General features: G+C 37.0%; 1 protein-coding gene across 2 annotated transcripts in view; it reads right to left on the bottom strand.

Moving 5' to 3' along the window:
- Window positions 1-21,634, bottom strand: part of BRD4 (bromodomain containing 4) — a 94,017-nt gene that overhangs the window by 22,335 nt on the left and 50,048 nt on the right. For both annotated transcript variants that reach the window (XM_081319957.1, XM_081319958.1), the window contains exons 7-12: window positions 19,858-20,220; window positions 15,823-15,951; window positions 14,907-15,116; window positions 13,354-13,553; window positions 10,546-10,847; window positions 8,705-8,815 (exon numbers count right to left, since the gene is read on the bottom strand). In XM_081319957.1, coding sequence (XP_081176083.1) covers window positions 8,705-8,815; window positions 10,546-10,847; window positions 13,354-13,553; window positions 14,907-15,116; window positions 15,823-15,951; window positions 19,858-20,220 — 1,315 coding nt within the window. The remainder of the gene's footprint in view (window positions 1-8,704; window positions 8,816-10,545; window positions 10,848-13,353; window positions 13,554-14,906; window positions 15,117-15,822; window positions 15,952-19,857; window positions 20,221-21,634) is intronic.

The following is a 21,634-nucleotide window of genomic DNA, read 5'->3' as shown; positions in this document are numbered from 1 at the left end:
CTTTAAACCAAAGTAATATATTTTAAAGCTAGATATAACTGTTCTATAGGAAATTCATTCTAATTGGACAGTACTGTATTATTTTTGTGACTGTATAACTCTAAAAAGTTACAAAAGTAATTTTGTACAAAAGGTACAAAAATATTTTATAGAAGTTAACTTTGGTAGAGGCAAATCAAATGACTAGTTTTTAATTTAAACAAAGCATTTTCTTTCTTCTCCTTCCCCTTCCTTCCTCCAGTTGCACCCAATGTGCATGTTCATATTTGCTTTAGACAATCCATCCTGTAATCTTCTACATAAGATTTGGAGAAGGGATTAATTTCCCTAGCAGACAAATACCACTGGATTTAATTCTTTAAATATTTCTGGCATCATTTGACTATAGCTCTTTTTTTGTAATGTGTGGTCATGCATTGCCTAAAATATTTCTCTTATATCCAAAATATATTCCCTCGAAGAATGCGATGTAAGCCAGCATTTCACATTTTTAGTGCAATCTAAATTACACTAAGTTTATTTGTAGCAACCTAATAAAACTATACACAAGATCCTAAGTTGTTCTTCATTACAGGATCATGTAGCAATACTGCCTAAACATATTATTTGAAATTAAGGAGTAGGCCAAAACTGAAGTGTGTATTTTGTTTTAATTGTCTCTGTAGAAATCTTACTAAAATACAGGTAGTCCTCAACTTATGACCAAAATTGAGCTCAAAATTTCCATTGATAAGCAAGAAGGACGTTAAGTGAGTTTTGTTCCATTTTATGACTTTTCTTCCCACAATTGTTAAAAGAATCGCTGCGGTTAAGTGGATCTGGCTTTCCCATTGACTTTGTTTGTCAGAAGGAACACTGCAAGTGTCATAAATATGTGCCAGTTGCTAAGCGCCCACATTTTCATCACATGACCTTGGGGAATGCTACAATTGTAATAATTGTGAAAAGGGGTTTTAAATCACTATTTTTCAGTGCCACTGTAACTTCAAACAGTTACTAAATGAATGGTTGTAAGTTGAGGAGTACCTGTACCACAGTACTTTAGACAATGTAGTAACGAACATTTCAGAAATCTTAAAATCTGCTTAATCTCAGCTTTAAAGTAATTTTTAATAAACATTATTGACTACCTCTCACTAAGTGATTCAAGAATCTCATGTTCGTCAAACTTTTAGAACCCATTTTTAAGTGGGCTGGCCTGAAAGTAGTGTATGGCTGCTTCTGTTTATGTAAGTGAATTCTTCAACCAGCTGCCTAACTATTACTCATAAGGCACCTACCAAGACTGAAGATCTCTCAGAAACGCCTTTCCAGGCAGCATAAAAATAGTCCTCCCTGGACAGTCTGTGAAGAAGTACTCTCTACACATAAACAGGGAGGATGATCCAAGCCTTATTTTTCCTGCACACTTCAAACAAGGAAAATAAGATTTTGAATTCCTATTTGATAATCACACAATAGAATATTTATGATGTGATGTTTAAAAAGTTTATTTCCCTGCTGAACTACTAAAGAAACTGGTGTCTTTTTTTTTAAAAAAGGGAGGACATGAATTTTCATTTTCAAATGTCAAAATTAAGTGTTATTACAATGTTAGTTATCATAGAAAAAGTAGGTACATTTTTTCCAGCAAAAATAAATTCTTTATTTTTATTATTCAAACAAAAATATAGTAACTGTACAATGACAGCAGATACTCAATTCATGATTAATGCATTTTGAACAGTCAAGGGAAAGAGGAATTACATCTTTACTTAAACATGCAATTTATACATTCCAATCAAAAATGGTCAATTTTTATCCCATCCCTTAATAAAAAAATTAAAAACAAATGGTAGGAACAAATGCAAATGGAGAAAAAAATTAACAATATTAATAAAGACATTTATTTTAAATCCCCAAATACATATTTTTGTTTGTAAATAACCTTCCCAAGTAAACTATATTTTTATGACAGATTTAGAGTATCAATATCTGGGTTTCTGAGTGACTAATTTGTTTGGAAGTTCTGTGTTTTCTTGAAACTGGAAGAATATAGCTACTGCTCTTTCTAATCTCAAAATTTATTATTAGTAGATATGTAACTCACTAAAACCCTGAAAGTTTGAATAAGATCAATTCATATATTATTCCTTGTCACTGTTGACCTTACTGTATAATTCTGCTCTGAGCCATCATTAAACATGGAACTTAATATTCAGATTTCTCTTACACGTTTATTTGGGTGTATAGAAAAAGGGCAGCCACATACTTCCATTGTGAGTATTGATGTATATCACAGATTCATTTTTAAGGAACAGTTATAAAGTTGTATTGTAGCATGAAAACTCATTGTGTTTTTTTTAAAAAAACCTGTTTAGAAATACATTTAAAGCTATACCAAAATTTTGTAGATAATTCACTAAGTGCTTCTAACATTTCTAACAATATAACATTCTAACCATAGCTATCTTTATGTGATTTTCCACAATTATTGGCATATCCTGTTAGCATTGTTATTTTCCAACGTAACTTTTCTGTATCTTTCATGTCTGATTACTGAGTTTACTGTTTTTAAACTTGGAAGGAATTTTTAACAGTTTTCCCATATAACAATAAAAGCAGCTTTTGTATATAACAAGTTACACACACACACACACACACACACACACACACACACACACACACACACACACATGAGTGGGGGGGCTAAAATTTCTGCAAAAGTCTCCATTGGTCTGGATAATTCTTAATCAGGATAAAGGGTTGATCTATTTTTTCCCCTTAGGTCAGAAGTAATTAATATGTAATATAAATTCCAATATAGATGTAGTAAACAAAAGAGTAACAGATTAAGCACTAAATTACGCCAGATAAAAGACATGCATTTTATATACATCAGAAGCGAGTTGCTAAGATCCTTTTTTAAAAATATAGTTTGTTCCTCATACATTAAAGCAGGCATGTCAAACTTGCGACATCATATGACGTCGTGCAAAGTATCGTGACTTTTTCCCCATTGCTCACAATGGGGTGGGCGTGGTTTCGATGTGACGCATCCGGCCCGCGGGCTGGCAGTTTGACATGCCTGCATTAAAGCAAAGGCAACATTTGGAAGTGCACATTGTAACATGTTGCCTAGCCCTGTGCAAACAGCCAGCCAGCTCTTGGATCTCTACTCATTATTTAAAATTTCACAGCTGAATCATTTCAATGAAAATGTTCCTCAGTGAATGCAATGTACTAAGTTATGATGTAGATTTCAGAAGGGAAAGAGAATTTAAGAAAAACCATCTGAGCTTTTCAAAAAAGCCTAAGTTTAATCCAAACAAAAATAGGAGCTATTTATAGCCAAGGCCAGGACATGAACTTTCTTCTTCATGATGGGAGATTATGCAAGAATATAAACCATAACGCATTAAAGTACAGTCTCATTTACTCATCTGACATTGTACATATGAGTTCACAACCGATTCTTCTCCTTACTAAGTCACTATAAATTGCAGTCTGAAAAAGCTGTAAAAGATTCCGGTGCAATCTATACTCCACGGAAATCAAAGGTAAAAAATCTTAGCTCCCATAGGTAGTCATCAACTTTAGGATCAATTGGTACCAAAATTTTGGTTGCTAAGCAATGCTGTTGCAAAGCACAATGTTGCATGACTGCATCGCTTAGCGACGGCAATCTTGACGGTCCTAGTTGCTATCCTAACTCCAGATGTGCAGGTCGATAAGTGAGAAGTGGAGGAAGTCCAAGGGAAGGAATACGGAGGATGAGGAAGGCAGGCTACCTACAAGGAGTTGCTGCAGTGAGACATGAGCTCAGGAAGGCTGGGACACACGCATGTGTACAAATGCAGGGAGGCCAGGAAAAGAATATGCTGTAGCTTCTAGGAGCATTGCGGTTCCAGGGTTTCAAGAAACCCCTGAGCTGCAGCAAAACTGCAGCTGCCATTGGAAGCCTCAGCTGCCTCAGCCTGGCCCAACAGCACGGCACACAGGGGTTTCTTGGCACGCTGCAACTCTGGCGCTGGGCTTTGTGCTGTGGCTCAGGGGCTTCTTGTTGGCCCAGAGTTGTGGCGCTAGAAGAAGCCTCTTTCTGCCAAGCTGCTGGGCCAGGCCTGTAGCTCTGGGGCTGAAAGAACCCCTGAGCCACAGTGCAAAGCCTCCTCCCAGCCCTGCCCAGTAGCATGGCATAAAGGGGCTTCTTGGCGCACCACAGGTCCGGCACATTAAGAAGCCTCTAAGCACCATGCTGCTGAGTCGGGGCTGGACTCTGGGTTGCAAGAAGCTCTGAGCCGCAGCATAGTGTAAAACCTTTCAAACAAAAAGCTCAGCCCTATCCCAGCACAAAGGGACTTCTTGGTGCGCCATGGCTCTGGGGCCGCAAGAAGCTTGAAGTCCAGCCCTAGCCTGACCCACTTCTGGCCACCCTGGGAAGCCACAGCTGCAGTTGTCCTTGCTGTCACCTGGCATCTCATGGCTCCTGCTACCCTGCACTCTGCTGCCCCACCTGACCTTTCTCCAGCTGCTGATGAAGCGTTCCCAGCCTGGTTCCCAGCATCTGCTGGCCACGTGAGGCCATTTGCCACAAGTTTCACAAGGAGACCACTGTGCACAACCTGGGGAAGAAAGTCTCATGTGGTCAGCAGCTGCCTTGCAAAGGGTCAGGCAGGGCATGCTTGACCAGTAAGGGAAGGCAGGTGGTGAAGGCTAGCTAGGGCTACAGAGGCTGCATAATGCAGAGAGCCAAAGGGGTATAGATGGGGTGGGGGGTGGGGAGATAGGCGGCTGAAGGGAAGTGTGCGCAGGCTGCCAAAGGCCTGAATTTGGATGACATGACAACATGGGGATTGCTGTTTGGGGACCAGTCATCAGTCCCTTCATTCAGCACTGTCATAATTTTGAATGGTGGCTGAATGAATGGTCAAAAGTCAAGGACTAACTGTATTCCAGCAGGTATGCAATACAGGTAAATATAAGTTAGTGCATTATCGTATTATTTAATTAGTCAAACTTCATTGCTTAAGTTCTAGCTGAATATTACTAATTTAAAGTAAAAGGGTAAAGATTTCCCTGTCCAGTTGTATCCGACTCTAGGGTGCAATGCCAAGGGAGCCAGCATTGTCCGAAGACATTTTCCATGGTATGTGTCCAGCGTGTCTATGTGCTAAAGGCACACCTAACACTGTTACCTTCTCACCTCAGTGATACCTATTAATCTACTCACATTTGCATGTTTTCAAACTACCAGGTGGGCAGAAACTGGGGAGGTGGGCAGGAAAGGAAAGGAAAGGGAGCTCATTCCACTGTGCAGCGCTCGGGTATCGAATCTGGGCTGTCAGCTTTGCAGCTGACAAGCTCAGAGTCTATAAACCGTTGATATACAAAACATCTTGTATTCAAACTGGTTCGATTGTTTTTGGAGAGTTTTAAACTTCAAACACCACTTAGTATATTGTTTCAAGCTCCCAACACTCCCAAAATAATTGAAATAACCATTTTGCAACTGAAATCGTGCATTTCAAATTGGAGACAATTTAGACTCAAAACATACTGAACATCCATATGCACTTCCAATGTTATGTGAAAAAACAGAAATGGATCAACAATTAAATCCTCTTTCTGTTTTATCGCCCGACTATCTAGAGATGTGAAATTGGGCATAGTTTAGTATCTTCTTAAATATTCAATACATGAAGCTACACCTGACAAGTCTGATGAAGTACTAAAACATTTTACAGTGAAATTTTATCCAACCCTAGTAGATTTACACATTGAAAACATGTAACATGCTTATACCGTGTGTGAAATGATTGTTATTACCCTTGACAACAAGAACAGTTAAAACACAGAAGAGAAAGATCTCATTAAAAACCAATACTGACATAAGATTATCAGCTAAGATACTCAAGGTGGCACAAAATTTTATTTAAGCGGCTATCTCTTTGTAAATACTACCTTCTTCTACATTCCGCTTCTAAAATAAACCTCTTTAAGTCACTTTATCAAAATACAATGCATGCTAATCTAATAAACAAGCACATCAAGCAATAATTAAAAATAAGTAAAAAAAACATTTCACATTAATAAAAAACAATATAAACCTACTTGGAAATACTATAAAAATGCCCTTAAGAGTGACACAAACAAGATGAATCAACAGTCTATAGCAGACATGTCAAACACAAGGCCCGGGGGCTGGATCCGGCGCACGAAGTGGTTTCATGTGGCCTGCGAAGCCATCCTGGAAACAGTGAAGGAACAGCCCCCACTGCCTTGGCCCTGGCCCAGAGACCCTCCTTCTGCCAAAGACCCTCAGATTTGTCCCACTCTTGCCCGGGCCCCCATAGGCACCCTTGATGCGAACGATGTAGAGCTGGCCATGCTCACCCAGTAGGCCATATGCACTCCAGCCACGCCCACCCTGGCCACGCCCACCCTGGCCATACCCACCCAGCCCCCTGAGGGCAACCGCAATGCTGATGCGGCCCTCAATGAAATTGAGTTTGACACCCCTGGTCTATAGTCATTTATGAAATAAATGAATAAAACTCAATTGCTAGCAAGGGTTTAAGACAGGGGTCTTCAAACTTGGCCCTTTTATGACTTGTGGACTTCAACTCACGCTGATTGAGGAATTCTGGGAGTTGAAGGCTGCAAGTCATAAAAGGGCCAAGTTTGAAGACCCCTGCTTTAAGATCTGATAATAAAGTGAAGAGATAGCCTCCCTTTTTCTAAACAACAGCAACAAAAAAAAACCTATGATAAAAATGAAGGCACATCATCATAGCTATCTTTTGTGCCACTAATGAAAAATAAATTTGTTTTGGAAGGAAGACAAAATTAAAATGATTTTATTTTTATTTTTACCAGTCTATGTAGACTATGTAAGGATTTGTGTCTCAGGTCTAGTCAAAAGCTGGAAGTCTTTGTCTAGTATCAGGGCTTCATCAAGATGACTTCAAAATTTATAAATAACAGAGGTCTAGTGCAGAAACATAAATCAAAGTTAACTCTATTAATAAAAATACAAGCAGTACATATTTTTGTTACTCTGCTACATAGAAAACTTCACTGCAGAATTGTGATTCTAAAGAACTTGTTTTTAACAAATATGGCAGCTTGAGGAATAAAAAAACAGAATGTTATCTATATCTGAAATTAATTTTAAAATCAAAAATGCCTTTGTAAATTCCTGGATTAACAAGTCCCTATTACTTCTGCCAACATAATTTTAAAAAGTGTATTTGTATTATTTCCCTTCCCCTTTTATGAACCAACACAAAGCCAACAGAAGTCTTTTTACAAGCAATATAAATAAGAAGAAATAAAGCTGCTTACTTCCTTACATGAAATCCCAATATATTATAGATTATTTTTTTAAAGTAGAAATTGAGCACACTGTACAGCAAAATCCCACCTATTCCACTAATTTCAGATCAATTTCCTTTCACGCAGCTGTTTTTTGTGACATAGTGTATATTGTTCAGGAAAGCAGTGAATTCCTCAACCTTCTGGAGAAGGTTCTCAGACAATGAACAGAAGGAAAAAGAGGTAAAGGAAAAAATGGTTGCTTGAGCAGCCTTCCATTTTAAAAATTCAGACTCAATTAAGTATGTCTACGCAAAAAACTAGTTTGGTATAATGTTTAAGGCACCAGGCTAGAAACTGGGAGACTGTTGAATTCTAGTCCCACTTTGGGAATGAAGCTACTAAGTCAGTGAGTGACCTTGGGTCAGTCACTCTCAATGAGCACTAGAAAGAAGCAATGGCAAGCCACTTCTGAATATTGCCAAGAAAACTGTAGAGACTTTCGCAGATAGTCACCAGGAGTCAAAAATGGACTTGAAGGTACAATCACATTTGGAATAGTAGTTTAATGGATAAAATCTCAACTATTCCTTGAACTGGCCAATACTTAAAAATGTTGTAGACGCCAAACACCTACAAAATTAACAAAGTGTGCAGAATTTTATATATTTTAAATACTTATTTATTAAACTGTAAAAGCTGTCACCTCTGAGAGAATTAAATAACCATGTATAATTTTTTTGGATCAGGCCAATATCAAACTTTCAATTAAAAAAAATTACACATAGAAGTATAACTCTGTTATTTTACAAACAATGTTTGTATTTTGAATTATGTGAAACCTATAAAACCCCTCAGTTAATATAAAAATTTTGTCTGGCAATACAAATGATAATTGCCCCGCTTCGCCTGTTTTCCTCAAAAATCTTATTTTCTCTACATCATTTCTCTCTCTCTCTCTCTCTCTCTCTCTCTCTCTCTCTCTCTCTCTCTCTCTCTCTCTCACACACACACACACACACACACACACACACACGCAGGCTTATATCTATTTGTATTTTCTTTCAAACTAGTTTAATGTTCTGTACAAAAAGTGTTATTTTAGGTAATAAATCATTGTTTCTCGTAGCTTGTTAATTTAATTCATTACATATAAAACTGTATTGGCATAAATTATAAAAAAGTTCTGTCAGATTAAATTAATTACAATGTATAATGTAGTTCATATCAGTTATATGGCACTTGTTCAACATATTTGATCCAAACTGGAAGATTCCACATACAGATACATACATATTACTTTAAATACAGAAAAACCCAAAAAATTAAAAGACCAAGCCAGTACTAAAAATACATTTATTTATACAGGAAACAGGTATGGGATTGAGTCTTTAAATAATCTGCGTCTAACCTGTTTCTGAATCTTCACTGTCGGAGGAGCTGGACTCACTGGTGCTCTCAGACTCTGAAGAGGAGAATCCCTTCATTTTAGAAGAACCAGCAATTACATCCACTTTCTCTGCTGCAACAAGGTAATAGCATTGTCATTGGATCAAACAATAATCAGAATCTATTCTTGTGCCATGAAATATTCCTATTAAATATCAGATGTTTGGGTGTCTGCTCATACAGTGGGACTTCATCTTGTTTACTTTCCCCTATCCCCAAAGCCCTTCTTTTTACTTGCTCCCCAATCTAAAGGGCCCCCAATCTTTCACATATAGGATACTATGGGATAGGTTACAGAAGAATTCATTCCACTGGCAGATGTAGTCTGTCAGTGTAATCTGTCAGAACATAGAAATAGTCCAAAGAACTATTTTTCACATAAAAGATTTCCACAAATGGTTGCGTTTTAATTAGGTTAATGAAACACTGATTTCAGAAGAACAGAAATTATGTTCTGACGCTTCCATTGTCTTGAAAGCACAAGAACAATTCAGTTTGCTATCTTCTGCTTTAGGAAATAGGGGAATAGAATAGGGAGTTTGAAAATTTGAAATTCTCAAGTAATTTAGCATTTTCATGCTCTACTATTTTGCAATCTGGCTCTCCCCATTCTGGTCATTAACTGATCACGCAAGTCCTTAAACGGAGAACTCGGAAGAGGACACTTTCTCTGCCCCACTGAGCCTGAGAAGTCCCAGGTCCTCTCCCCATTCCACCACGTCCAGCAAGCCCAGGACTCTCCCCACTTCACCATACCCAGGCCCACTTACCTTCCACCTTTCCTGCGGCAGGCTCCATTCTCACCATTGTCAGAAGACTTCTCCAAACTACACTGTTTGGAGAAGGGGCTTCCAAACTATTACGACAAAAGATTAGAAAAATATTTCTAGTCTTAAGAACACGGGTAGGCAACCTTGGCTCTTTTATGACTTGTGGACTTCAACTCTCAGAATTCCTGAGCTAGCACGGCTCAGCTTGGAAACCTCTCCCTTTCCCCTCATCATGGCTGGCTCAGGAATTCTGGGAGTTGAAGTCCACGAGTCATAAAAGAGCCAAGGTTGCTTACCCCTGCTTTAGAATAATGGCATTTGCTAGTTTTCCAGCGCTCTTCCGTCTGCGGAAGAGAACCCTTTTGCCAAGCTGCAGAAATGGATGCTTGGATCTTCAGGACCTGAGTTCCATTTCCGCAGCCCAGCAGAGGGGCTGAGCAATCCACTGTGCACGGAAAGGAGCATCTCTGCCAGGCTGCAAAAATGGGATCAGAACTTCAGGTTCTGAGCAATGTTTCCACAACCTGGCAGAGAGAGGGAACTCCATCTGGTAGGCAGTACTTTCAGTCAGCTCCCAGAGACTAGCCGTCTCAGTGGGCGGCGGTAACTTGCAATCTACCCTGCTGATTTTCCATTGACTTTCTGGAGAAGACAGTAGAGAAGATTGCAAATGATAATAATCTTGATTGCGGGGCATTTGGCAACCCAATATAAAGGGTGAACAGGTTGCCAAGCACCCAGAGGGCAGGCATGTGATCGTGCAAGGGGGAGAGTGCATATTTTACAATAGCCAGAAGTGCTTTACTGATCATAAAGCAGCCTTTCCAAGGCTGTTGTAACTTTCAACAGAACTACCTGTATTTTTGTTCTGGAAAAAAATTAATTTATTACTTGCTGGAAAAGGTACAATTTCAAAATGAATGACTCTTGCATAAATTTTAGTATATTTTCCATCTCTGCACCATAGAAAATGATTTAGTAGACACTGCTGGCATTTGGGGAAAAAAACTATTCTGAACTTGAAAAAAAATACCTTGAGGTTTCCTTTTTTTCCGTAAACAAGATGTTACGTATCGCTCCAGCTCCCTCAAGGTGGATGCCTTTAATGTTTCAAAGTCAATTTCAATCTCATCAGGATTGGAGTTTTTGAGCGAGGGTTCTCTTGATTGGATGATATGGACAACCCGGCCTAATTTTTCACCAGGGAGCTTGTTAATGTCCAGGCTCAATTGTCTTTTTTCTTCATAAGACATTGGCTTACATTTCTCCTCCTCCTCTGACTCATAAACTGGAGGTGGCTTGGCATTCTTCACAGTCACAGGCTCCTTCTTATTACTTTAAAGAACAATGATAAAGCATTATTACATGAAACAAAACGATTCCCTATTTTCATACAAAGAAGTTATTCTAGATTATATTTAGTAGAATGGTGTTCTACATTCAAAGAGTCATGGTAATGCCTATTTCAATGAGCTATATGTTAGAAAGCCAAAGTTTTAAGTTTCAAAAATTATTAGGTAGCTTTTGACAAGCAGTTATAAGAGCAATGCAAATCATATAGGAAGCAATCCATATTTAAATATCTTCTGAGCACTGACAAGAAGAGATATACTTAAGAGGATAGCTGAACTGAAGTTGTAGGGATTATGCCCACTTTTATCCTTCAAGCCACAGATTCAGAAGAGTCTTTTATGAAATTCCTGTAGATGACTAGGCTGAGCCGAAGGCGGGATCAAACAACTAACTAACAAGGCAAACTGCCGCTAGATAAGAGTCAATGGAATTCAAGGGGGAAAGGGGGGGGGTGGACTTAGGCTCTCTTGAGGGAGTGTAGTGACTCCAAACTGATGGAATTTCCTGACAGTGATAACAATTAATCAGTGGAATGACTTGCCTCCAGAAGTTGTAGGTGCTCCAACACTGGAGGTTTTTAAGAAGAGAATGGACAAACATTTGTGTGAGATGGTATAGGGTCCCCTGCTTGAGCAGGGAGTTGGACTAGAAGACCTTAACAATCCTTTCCAACTCCGTTATTCATTTGATCCTGTCCTCAGGCTCCGCCTGGTCATCTCCTACAATTTCCTTTTAAAAACCTCTTACAACCCTACCTATTTAACAGACACACAATTTAAAAATACTGGTCTCATCCATACAGCTTTGGTGAGATGCTAAAGCACCACCTTTAAATGTTAAATCTTTAATCTGAGCTCCATTTTCTAGAAGCACAAAAAGTGAAGAGAGCTACCTGAATTAGAACAGAATACCTCTCTTGTACAATACCCTGCATTTTGTATACTTAAGGCTAAAATAATAGAAATACTTCAGCCTGAAATACAGGATCCAATTGTTTCATCAGTAGAAATGTACACCCAGTAGGATCAAAATAATTCACAGGGGATGTATGTACTGTTATATTTATCCAATAATATGATCACTGAAGAATAATTTACACTTAAGAGTATTTAGCTTTAGATTTGTTTGTAAAGCCAATGTAAAACCTGCTTTTGTGTTGTGATGTTCTAATCTAACCAATGAATAAGGAGATGGACGGCTCGATAGAAAGGAACAACAATAATTTTCCTGCATTTATTTCCATTTCTTAAACTGGCAGAAGAAGAATTACATCTAATATGGTTTGTCCTTTGAACATCTTTACAATGAATGAAACGTTCATGAATAAACCCATCCAGACTACAACTTTTAGATACTGGTGTTGCTGAGGTTAAACTAAAATTGACTGTAATTCCCAAAGGTATGCAATGGACAATCTTTATTCTGATAATAATGTTTTGAAGAATGGACTGTCCATTGTAAGGCAACAATATTAGAGTGAGAAAAAGCTTCTATGACTGTAATTTTGCTTCTTGATTGGAGGGTCCCAGGTTTTGTTTTTGTTTTTAAAAAATAACAGGTTCTGTAGCTTACAGGAAATTTGGAAAAAAACAAACTGTTCTAAAGGACTGCTTGAAATTGGACGTAGACAGAACTAGGTATAGCCAGAATCAATTTATGTAATGAATGACCCTTGCAAAGATGAAGCTGCTGTAATGGTTTCTTTAAAAAGTTGTCCTATATGTGCAAAACACCGCCTTGGGATGCTTTTCACTATTGTAATACATTGCATTGACTAGGTATAGAAGTCTAAACTATCTCTTAAAAAGCAGAATCAGAACTTCTATCTGAAGTGAGGCTATGGGCACTACCCAGACAACTTTAAAAGACGTCCCATTATTCACAAAGAAAGAACGGTCATTTTAAAACTATATTCTAAGCCTTAAGAAATTAAAATAATTTTGCAAATTTCAATAGTATAAGCAAGGAATATTCAATTCTACAGAGAACTCTTCTTGGAGTTCTACTGTAGAATTAGACCTTTAATATTAGAGAACACATTTGCTAAAACCAAAATTGTACTTACACTTCAATTACATGAAAACCAAGAAAGCATACAGTATATAATTTTGAAACCTTAAGGTTAAAAGCACGGTAGCATACTGATTTAAATTACACTGTTTCTAACCATATAATAATTACACTTATTATATGGTTAGAAACTGCGGTGTGGCAAAATGTTCAAACCTGTAATGTTCTGTATTCAAAACTCTAGATTTTAATAGCAGTTATTACTTTACCAAACATACCAATATTCCAGGAGTGATCCAAGCCTGAAACATTTGCTAAGGTCAGAATAACTGGTTTGTGTTTTAAATCTGAAAAATTCTGCACATTTGTTTAAAATTATGTGTCTTCTACCAGAATTTAAATAGACAAAATATAGACGTTGTGCTATATTTCTGGAAACATCCTCATGCTACAGATAAAGCAGATAGAGAAAACTAACCTTGAGCTATTGCTATTGCCATTATTCTTCTTAGCTTTCTTAGTTGGTGGATCCTTGGCTTTATTTTTTTTATTTTCTTCTACTTCTTCTTTCTTTTTGTGCTTCTCTTTTTTCTTTTCTTTCTTGTCTTTCTCTTTTTTCTTTGGTTTATTCTGTTGTGGCTGTGACAGGGCAGCCAACTGTTCATGCACTGCTTTAAGCTAAGGAGCAGACACACAGATCAATACAATTTTTTTAAAAAAATTGTTTGTTTTACCCCATCCTATGATGCGATGACCCCACACTCACTTTGGTGTGCAACTAATTGTCGTCCCCCCCGCCCACAAACAGCTGAGCTATATGTTCCTTAGTACTGTGCATGTTTCAAAAAAGATTTGCAATTGCTTTGGACCCATACCAAGCAGATAAAGTGTTTCCAGGTCTCTATAAAAGCCTGAAAAAAATTCCTTAACTTCCAAGTGTTACACAAATGTCCATACTTTAAAGCAGTGCCATTATTTGCAGTCAAACACCTGAAAAAAATTTGGACTGCTTTAAATGCAAACAGGTGCTGTGCTCATATAAGATCAAAAGCCCCTTTTTCTATATCATTTTCAAAGAATGCACACCTCTGTTTGTGTGTGTGTGTGTGTGCACGTATACATGTGAGAGAAAGAAGAAAAAGTGTAGAATGGCCCAGATGAGTAGGAACATACTGAAGCAACTGTCAACAATGCTGCTTAATATCAAATGGCAGTAATTGGCTGGCCATTCCTGAGACTGGAAGCAACAGTCAAGCTTCTATGATAGATTGGAAGGCAGAAATTGTTTTGTTGCCAAGAAAACCAAGTATACATATATCCATATTATCACCAGTGACTTCAGCTTGCCTTAAGGGCATCTTTATCTTTTCCAGTAGTACTGAATGAGTTATGATACTAAAAGTTTTCCTTAACATTTTAAATGTTGAAGGGAGAGCCTAGTGGCTACTATATCACCAGAACAGGCAATAAAGAAGTATTTGCTAGTCTAATACTATCTACTGAGCTTCTGTCTTGGAATCTCTGTCCTTACCCAATCAAGATTTGATAAATGCAAAAAGGCCCAGGCACAGGCTCAACCAACTCCCTCTTGTGATTGTGAGATTCACAGGCAAGCTGGAATTGTTTCATCTGTTGCACAACAATCCCTATCACATTCTCAACCTCAGCAAGGGGAAGATGGCCAGGAATAAAGTTGCAAAGCCAAAGTGCTCAATGGACTCTTTCCTGCCAGTAAGAGGATTCGTGCAGTATATTCGGCAACAGGAAGCTTTGTGAAGGAAAACTAAGGAAAGAAGCTCATTAACTAGATGCATGAAACTGTAAGCTAGAGTGGTTCGTTTTCTTTTGTTTGTTATTCATACATGTGGTGAAACATTAAAAACTGGAAGGTGTGGGCTAGAACTGTACATGTGCAGTTGGTATGGAAAAAAACCAGAACCTGATCCCAGATCCAAAAATGAAAATTAAGGAAGTAACTGGAGAAAAGAGGATACAGTCAAGAGTCAAAAGCAGGATACACAAACGTTTTACCTGTTCCTGGAGCTCTGCTAGCCGCTGAGCTCGCTCTTCTTCAGAATCATCTGATGAACTATCACTGTCAGAAGAACTATCACTGCTGCTGTCACTGGACGATGGTGGGGGCACTTTGGGTTGTGGCTGTACTACTACTGGAGAGGAAGCTGGAATCACAGGTTCTTCAGGTTCATCCGGCATTTTAGCAAACCTCATTTCAAAGACATCCTGGAAAAATACAGTGGGCATATGAATGCTATGCTTGAGAAAATATATCCCAGCATTATTCTGAAGAGGTTTTTTTCCTGGTGCCCGCGCTAAAAGGAACAAAATATTGGTATCTCCAAACTCTGAATCAATTCAGGGGAAAAAATGTTCCTTGGAAGGATATTATTATCCTGAACACCACCTTTCCTGCAGTTTTATCAAACTAGGCACTTTCTGATCAAAATTGGCTTAATCTTGAGGGCCCACACAGGGATAGGTGAAGGGCGTTATTCTATTATTCATTTGGCCACTTGGGAATGCAAGAGGTATGATAGCAATATAATAACATCACCGAGGGTGGGATTTCAAGGATTCCAGCAGTGTTATTTGGATAAAATAAATTTATTAATGCTGGCAGAAGTTTAATAGATTTTTTCCATGGTTATTCCAATTTAAAAAAATCATGCAAAAGAATGTGAGTGCTTTGCTTCTGCCTCTCATTGGTGTTTGAGGAGAGGAATCAGTGATCAACAAAGTAAGGTACAAAACCTTTACCCCTGACATTTGGAATACATATTTTAAAGACTGAGTAAGCAAATGAATTGTAATTCCCAAATATATAAAATATTTTAAAGTTATTCTGAAAATTACTCTACTCTACTTATAAAACATTGTGCATTTTTGCATTTAAAGTAGAATTCATGGTTTTAAATGAATTTTTAGTCACCTGTAGTTTCCGTGCCATGGCCACGACCTCATGATCTGGAGGGTTATATTTGTAACAATTGGAAAACATCAATCGGACATCAGCTGAAAATTCCTGAGCATCTCTATAATCCCGGTTTTCCAATTTGGACTAAAGATTAAACAAACAAAGAACTATAATTATAAATAAATTTTAAATAATTTTAAAATACTTACCATGGGTATTATTTCCTATAAGTAGAGCAAAATATTTTGGCATTTCAGAGATAAGATTATCAATTCTCTATAGCAAATACTCTGCACGTTTTCTGAATGTATATAAAAATAAAATTATTTTCAACCCAAATGATATTTAACATTTAACAAATGACTGGGTATCCCATTTGTTGATAATCCCATTGATTCCTGTTCTAGTTCGTATATTGCACAAGATTACAAAGAAACAGAAGTATCTACCGTGGTAGAATAGTAAAAATGTGGAAATTAGCTCTGCTTTTAAAATGGCTTTATTTTATAAAAACAGAATGTGAACAATAACTAGTATAAAATGGACACTTTTTTACCCAGACATTTTGTTTCTCTTATTTTTTATTCAAGTTCTACAATAAACCATGGGATAATAAATACTCCAGAATGCATATAGTACAGGAAAGCTACCCTAAGGGTAAGATTTCCCAACATCAATGACTATAAAATGGTAACTTTAGAAGACAGGCAGATTTAAAATGGTAACTTCAGAAATCAGGCAGATTTAAATATTGTACTATGCCATGCTTTTTTCTTAACCAGGTTTAGTAAACAAATCCAAATAGTCTAGCTCTAGATCGAAATGGGGAAAAGATATTGATGGTTAATGTCACGTGAAGCAGTACTTTATTGCTCAATGCAAAAGTGTTAGTTCTTTCTAGCAGCAAAGAAACTTCTAAACAGGAAATGGACTGGGATAAAAAGTAGGTTTCATTTAAACTACTTGTCAAAAATATTTTGTCTACAGCAAAAATATGTAAAGTACATATGACATTCATTCAGGAGAAATAAAAATATATGATCACTAAGTTCACAAGCTTGACTTAGAGGAGTTACCAGTACTGATACAATTCAATTCACTTTGTAGGCAGCTTTCATTAATAAAGGATTTGTTCATAAATTCTGCAGGAATATTTTCCAAGTACATTCACATCACATTTCTACAACTAAACCAAAAACAAACCTTGTAACTGTTTTGAGAGGAGAAATACCGCTATAACAATAATTCTAACACAAAACAAGTTACAATCTGTGCAACTGCTTTCTTACAGTTGATCTATGATTTACCACTATTGTCTCAAAACTTTAGGTACAACTAACCTGACCAATTATATGCTAAATAATCCTAAAGTGTCTTTGATGAGAAATAATGACCAGAAAAGTGGTTTCCTTTGTTCAGATTACACAGACATTATGGCCAATGGATTTTAATGCTCTAGGAAAATGATAAGACAAACTTTTTCCTTCAGCACCCAAAAGCATTTACCAGAAAGTCATTTATAGCCAATGTAGATAAAATTAAGTCTATTTAAATGAACTGTTGTGATTGGATAATGGCTTTGGGTGTCATTACCCAAAGAAAAACACTTTTACCCAATTTTGGGTAATTTACACAGGTTTGGGAAGCACCTCTATAAGGATAAAAGAGAATTCCTGTGAGGAAATGGCTGTTACTACTTTTGCAAAGGAAAGAATAATCTGCAAAAATATTCTTAAACTTGTGTGCTAGATTTCTGCCATCTGCCTAAGAGGGTTTTTGTTTTATATCAAGCCACTATGAATGTTTGCCTCCCAATGTAAATTAAATGAAATTAAACTGAGAACTATGACTAAAGCCATTCTATTATATAAGGCAAGGAAGAATTGCCACAGCTACTGATACTCTGTGTCAGGCTTGCACAACTCAGAGGGGAAAGGGCCACATTGATAATAAAAATAATTGCAGGCCACAAAGAATAGCTGGGACACAGATCAGCTGTTTGGCAGTTAGCAGCTTGGCAACAGTGATGGAGCTGACAGTGACTGGAGCTCTCAGCCATACAACTTCAGAGCCACAACAGTGGTGATGGTTCCTTTCTGGCAGCTGCAACATTTGGCAGTAGTGAATTTATGAGATTTTAAAAAACACTTGATGGGCCACAGACAACGAAACTTGTCAGGCTGTAAGTCGTCCATGGATATGTTGTATAGACTTGCTTTATTTGGTACTAAAACAGAGTAGACCCAAAGATGCTTTTTCCAAAACGAAACAGGACTGTCTTGATCTTTTTCTCTGAAAACATTTCTTCACTGAACTGAAGAAGCTTCAGAGTGGGTAAACATTTGGAACAAGAGACTACTTGATTTGGAAAGTCATGAATTAAGTTGGATGGCACAGTTACCTATGATATGATAAAAGTTAAAGTCAACGTGGATTTTAACAATCACTTTGTTAGACGTGCCATACTAAGAGTTTGGAACAAATACAAAACAATATTTTCTACAGAGTTGCCTCTTTGGGTGTCTTTTTTTAGGAAAGGAATGGTTGCGTTGCCAGCCTAGTGGTAAAATGATACTTTTCAACTCTGGTGACCCTACCCTCAAGTAGAGGGAAGAGTTAGAATCAGAGGGCTATGTGTGTCATTGATTTGCATGTCAACAACTGAAAAAAAAAGATTTAAATTAGATAAAAAGTGTTATGGGTTTGACTGTTAAAAATGAACTGGAAATTTTATTATGTGGTAGTGATGAACATATTGCTAGGGTTTATAAAATGTTATTGAAATTGAAACTGAACTTGAGTGTGAACATGTAAAACATTGTATAGTTCAGTGGCAAGGAATTTTGGATATAATGTGATGAATATGTAGATGAAAAGTTTAAAATTTACATTGAATTATATAACCTTTTAACTTATTTAACACCAGATAAGTTATCTAGAATGTATAGAGATATTTCAAATGAATGTTGGAAATGTAAATGTAAAGAAGAGACCTTTTACCATTTATAGTGGACATGTATTAAAGCAAAGAAATATTGGAGTAGGATTCATTCCTAACACACAAAATTCTTAAAGTAAAGATAAAGGAGAAACCAGAAATTTTTCTTCAGGGCATAATGGAAAACTTAGAAAAAAATTTTGGAACTTTGATTTTAGATATGTCAACGGCAGCAAGACTATCATATGCACAAAAATGGAAGGACATTTCGATTCCTACTACGGATGAATGGCTGCAAAAGTTGGAGTTGGCAGAGATGGCTAAATCGACTGCTTTGATTAAAGAAAAGAATGTAGGTACTTTTGTTTCCACAGAGATCGCTTCTGGATTTTGTGCTCAAGATGGGAAAAAAATGAAACGTTGATATTGGCGTTTACTGATTAGATTGTTGTTATAGAAATGGCTAGTTTATACTACTTTGGAAAAATGAAAAGTGGAGGTTTGGTGTTAATGCTTTATTCTACTGCAACAAAGGAAGTCGGAGGTCAATGCTCTTTTTTCTTTCTCCCCTCCTCCCCCCTCACTTCTTTTTCCCTTTTCCTTTCCCACTCGGTCCTACTGTCTTTTTTTTTGTATTTTATTTTATAATACAATAAAATTTTATAATAAAAAAGAAACATTTTCAAAGAAAAAGACCAGGAAAGTCTAGTTGCTTTTTGGAAAAAACACCTTTGGAACAACCATAACCTGGATGATTGAGAATCTCCATAAACATGAAACAAAGTAGAGATTCTCTGCCCACTACAAGGAATGAGAGTGCTGCCAGATGCTATGAAAAAAATTCTACAATGGAAAGTGACACTAGGTTAGCATGTTTAACTTCAGCTGACTATAAAATCCATTTGAAAAATTTGCTTGTCCACTTAACAAAAAATAGTTTTGAGTGTTTCCATAAATTCCCATAATTGGCTAAGAAACCAAAATATTGCAATCTAAACGTTTAAAAAGTACATTAGTCCCTGTATGTATTTGAAACTGTACAATCATCGGTAGTATTTTTAACTTACGTATTTATTACCACATGAGTGTTGAAAAAAGGCACCCACACTTACTTTAATTGTACTCAGGTCCATGGGATGCTTAATGATATCACGATAATCATGGAGTCCAAGAGCTTCCACATCCACAGGTTTGTAGAAGGGCCATGCATATGCAGCATGTTTCTTAGCAAACATCTCCTTTATGATGCCACCACAATACTTTAATTGCTCTGACGCTTTGCTACTGTTACTTTTTTCTACTACATGCTGCTGAGAATCTGGAACATCCTTCTTTGGAGGTTTCACAGGTCGGCTTTCCCTTCGTGGACCTGTCTTGACAGACTTGGGTTCAGCTGGCAATGATGATGATTCATGAACTGGGTCTATTGTAGTAGGAGTTGTAGTGTCTGCTTTCCTCTTCACTCCCTTTTTTGTCTACCAAAGCAAACAGACATTCTATGTAGACTTCTGTTCTTTATTTGCCATAATGTATACGTGTATATGAGGTTATGATTCCTTGGCATAGGACTATGTTATTATCTATATTTTTAATTGTTGATTATTTTTGTTATCTTAACCTTGTTTATGCATGGTGGGAATGTAAGCCGCTTGGAATCAGTTGACAATTGTAGCGGCATATAAGCCTATTAAAATAAATAAAATAAATGAATGTACCATAGAATTCTCATAACTAAGCAAGCACTCCATTTTTATGAAAATAACCAGATATCATGTATAAGTATCTAAAACACTATACAAGGAATGTAAAACAATCATCAGAAAATCTGGCATAGAACTTGTAGTGAAGTTGAATGTTATGAAAATTCTCAGTCATGACTTCACTCAATAGTCAGAATATTTCCAATTTCTTGCTGCTGTTACTATTATACTCTTATTATTATTTGAGGGATGCATCTCAATGAATAGAAGGATTCCTTCCCCTGGCAAAGGAAGAGAAGACCAATAGGAAATCTTGCTGAGGGAAGAAGCTAGAGTAGTTATTTCTATCAATTCCTTTTACTGCCTTTCTCAGACATTATTTCATGATCTTTATACTATTCAAAGCAGATTTTTAGTCTTGCATAACAGAGGAGAAATGCTGCTGTCATCCCTTCTTTCTAAGGAATCATTCAATGTTAGGTAGTCTGCAATTTTAACCCCTTACATCCTAGACTGATCTTAAAAGGCATTCTAGTTATTTTCCATTAAACATAGTCTTAATTCCAATAGAAGATACGTTTAGTATTTACCAAGTCTTTATTTTAAGCAGTATTATTGAACCAAGGTAAAGCAGAGCCATCTTTTAAGTGCTTCCTCTTCACAGAAGCTTAATAGGTTTAGGGTTGGTCACTGTAACCCCATCTAGTTTATTTCATAGGCTGTTATAAAGAAAAATGAAAGGAGAGGCTGTACAGTATATATACTACTCTGATTTCCTGGAGGAAGTGGATGAGGAAAAAAATCCAAAAATATTCAATCAATCAAAAAAAAGATTGACATTTACAATGCTTTAAAAAACTTCATTTATATTTGCCTTTAAAGAAATGTCAGTACAATCTTATGCAAATTTATTAGAAATTAATCTGAGTTGTTTAATGGGACTTACAAAGTATATTTCAGACAGCAATCTTTAGTAACTAAATGACAATTTTGCTGTCATTACAGTGGAAAGACTTGACTGCTCCGTCCAGAAGCCCAGATTCGGGAGGGCTGCTTGGCTTCCACTTGAGCCCATCTATGTCCGCGAGCCCCCCCCCCACTACCCCTAGACCTCAGGCTCGGTCCCCTGTCCGACCCGGAGGAGTATTTTTTTAAAAAAAACTTCCATCGGGATTTGTTCCTGGAGTTT

Source organism: Vipera berus, assembly GCF_964194415.1.
Source record: "Vipera berus genome assembly, chromosome: 2".
Taxonomy (NCBI): Eukaryota; Metazoa; Chordata; class Lepidosauria; order Squamata; family Viperidae; genus Vipera; species Vipera berus.
Note: the sequence above shows the minus strand (reverse complement) of the source record. Positions and strands in the feature narration are given on the sequence as shown.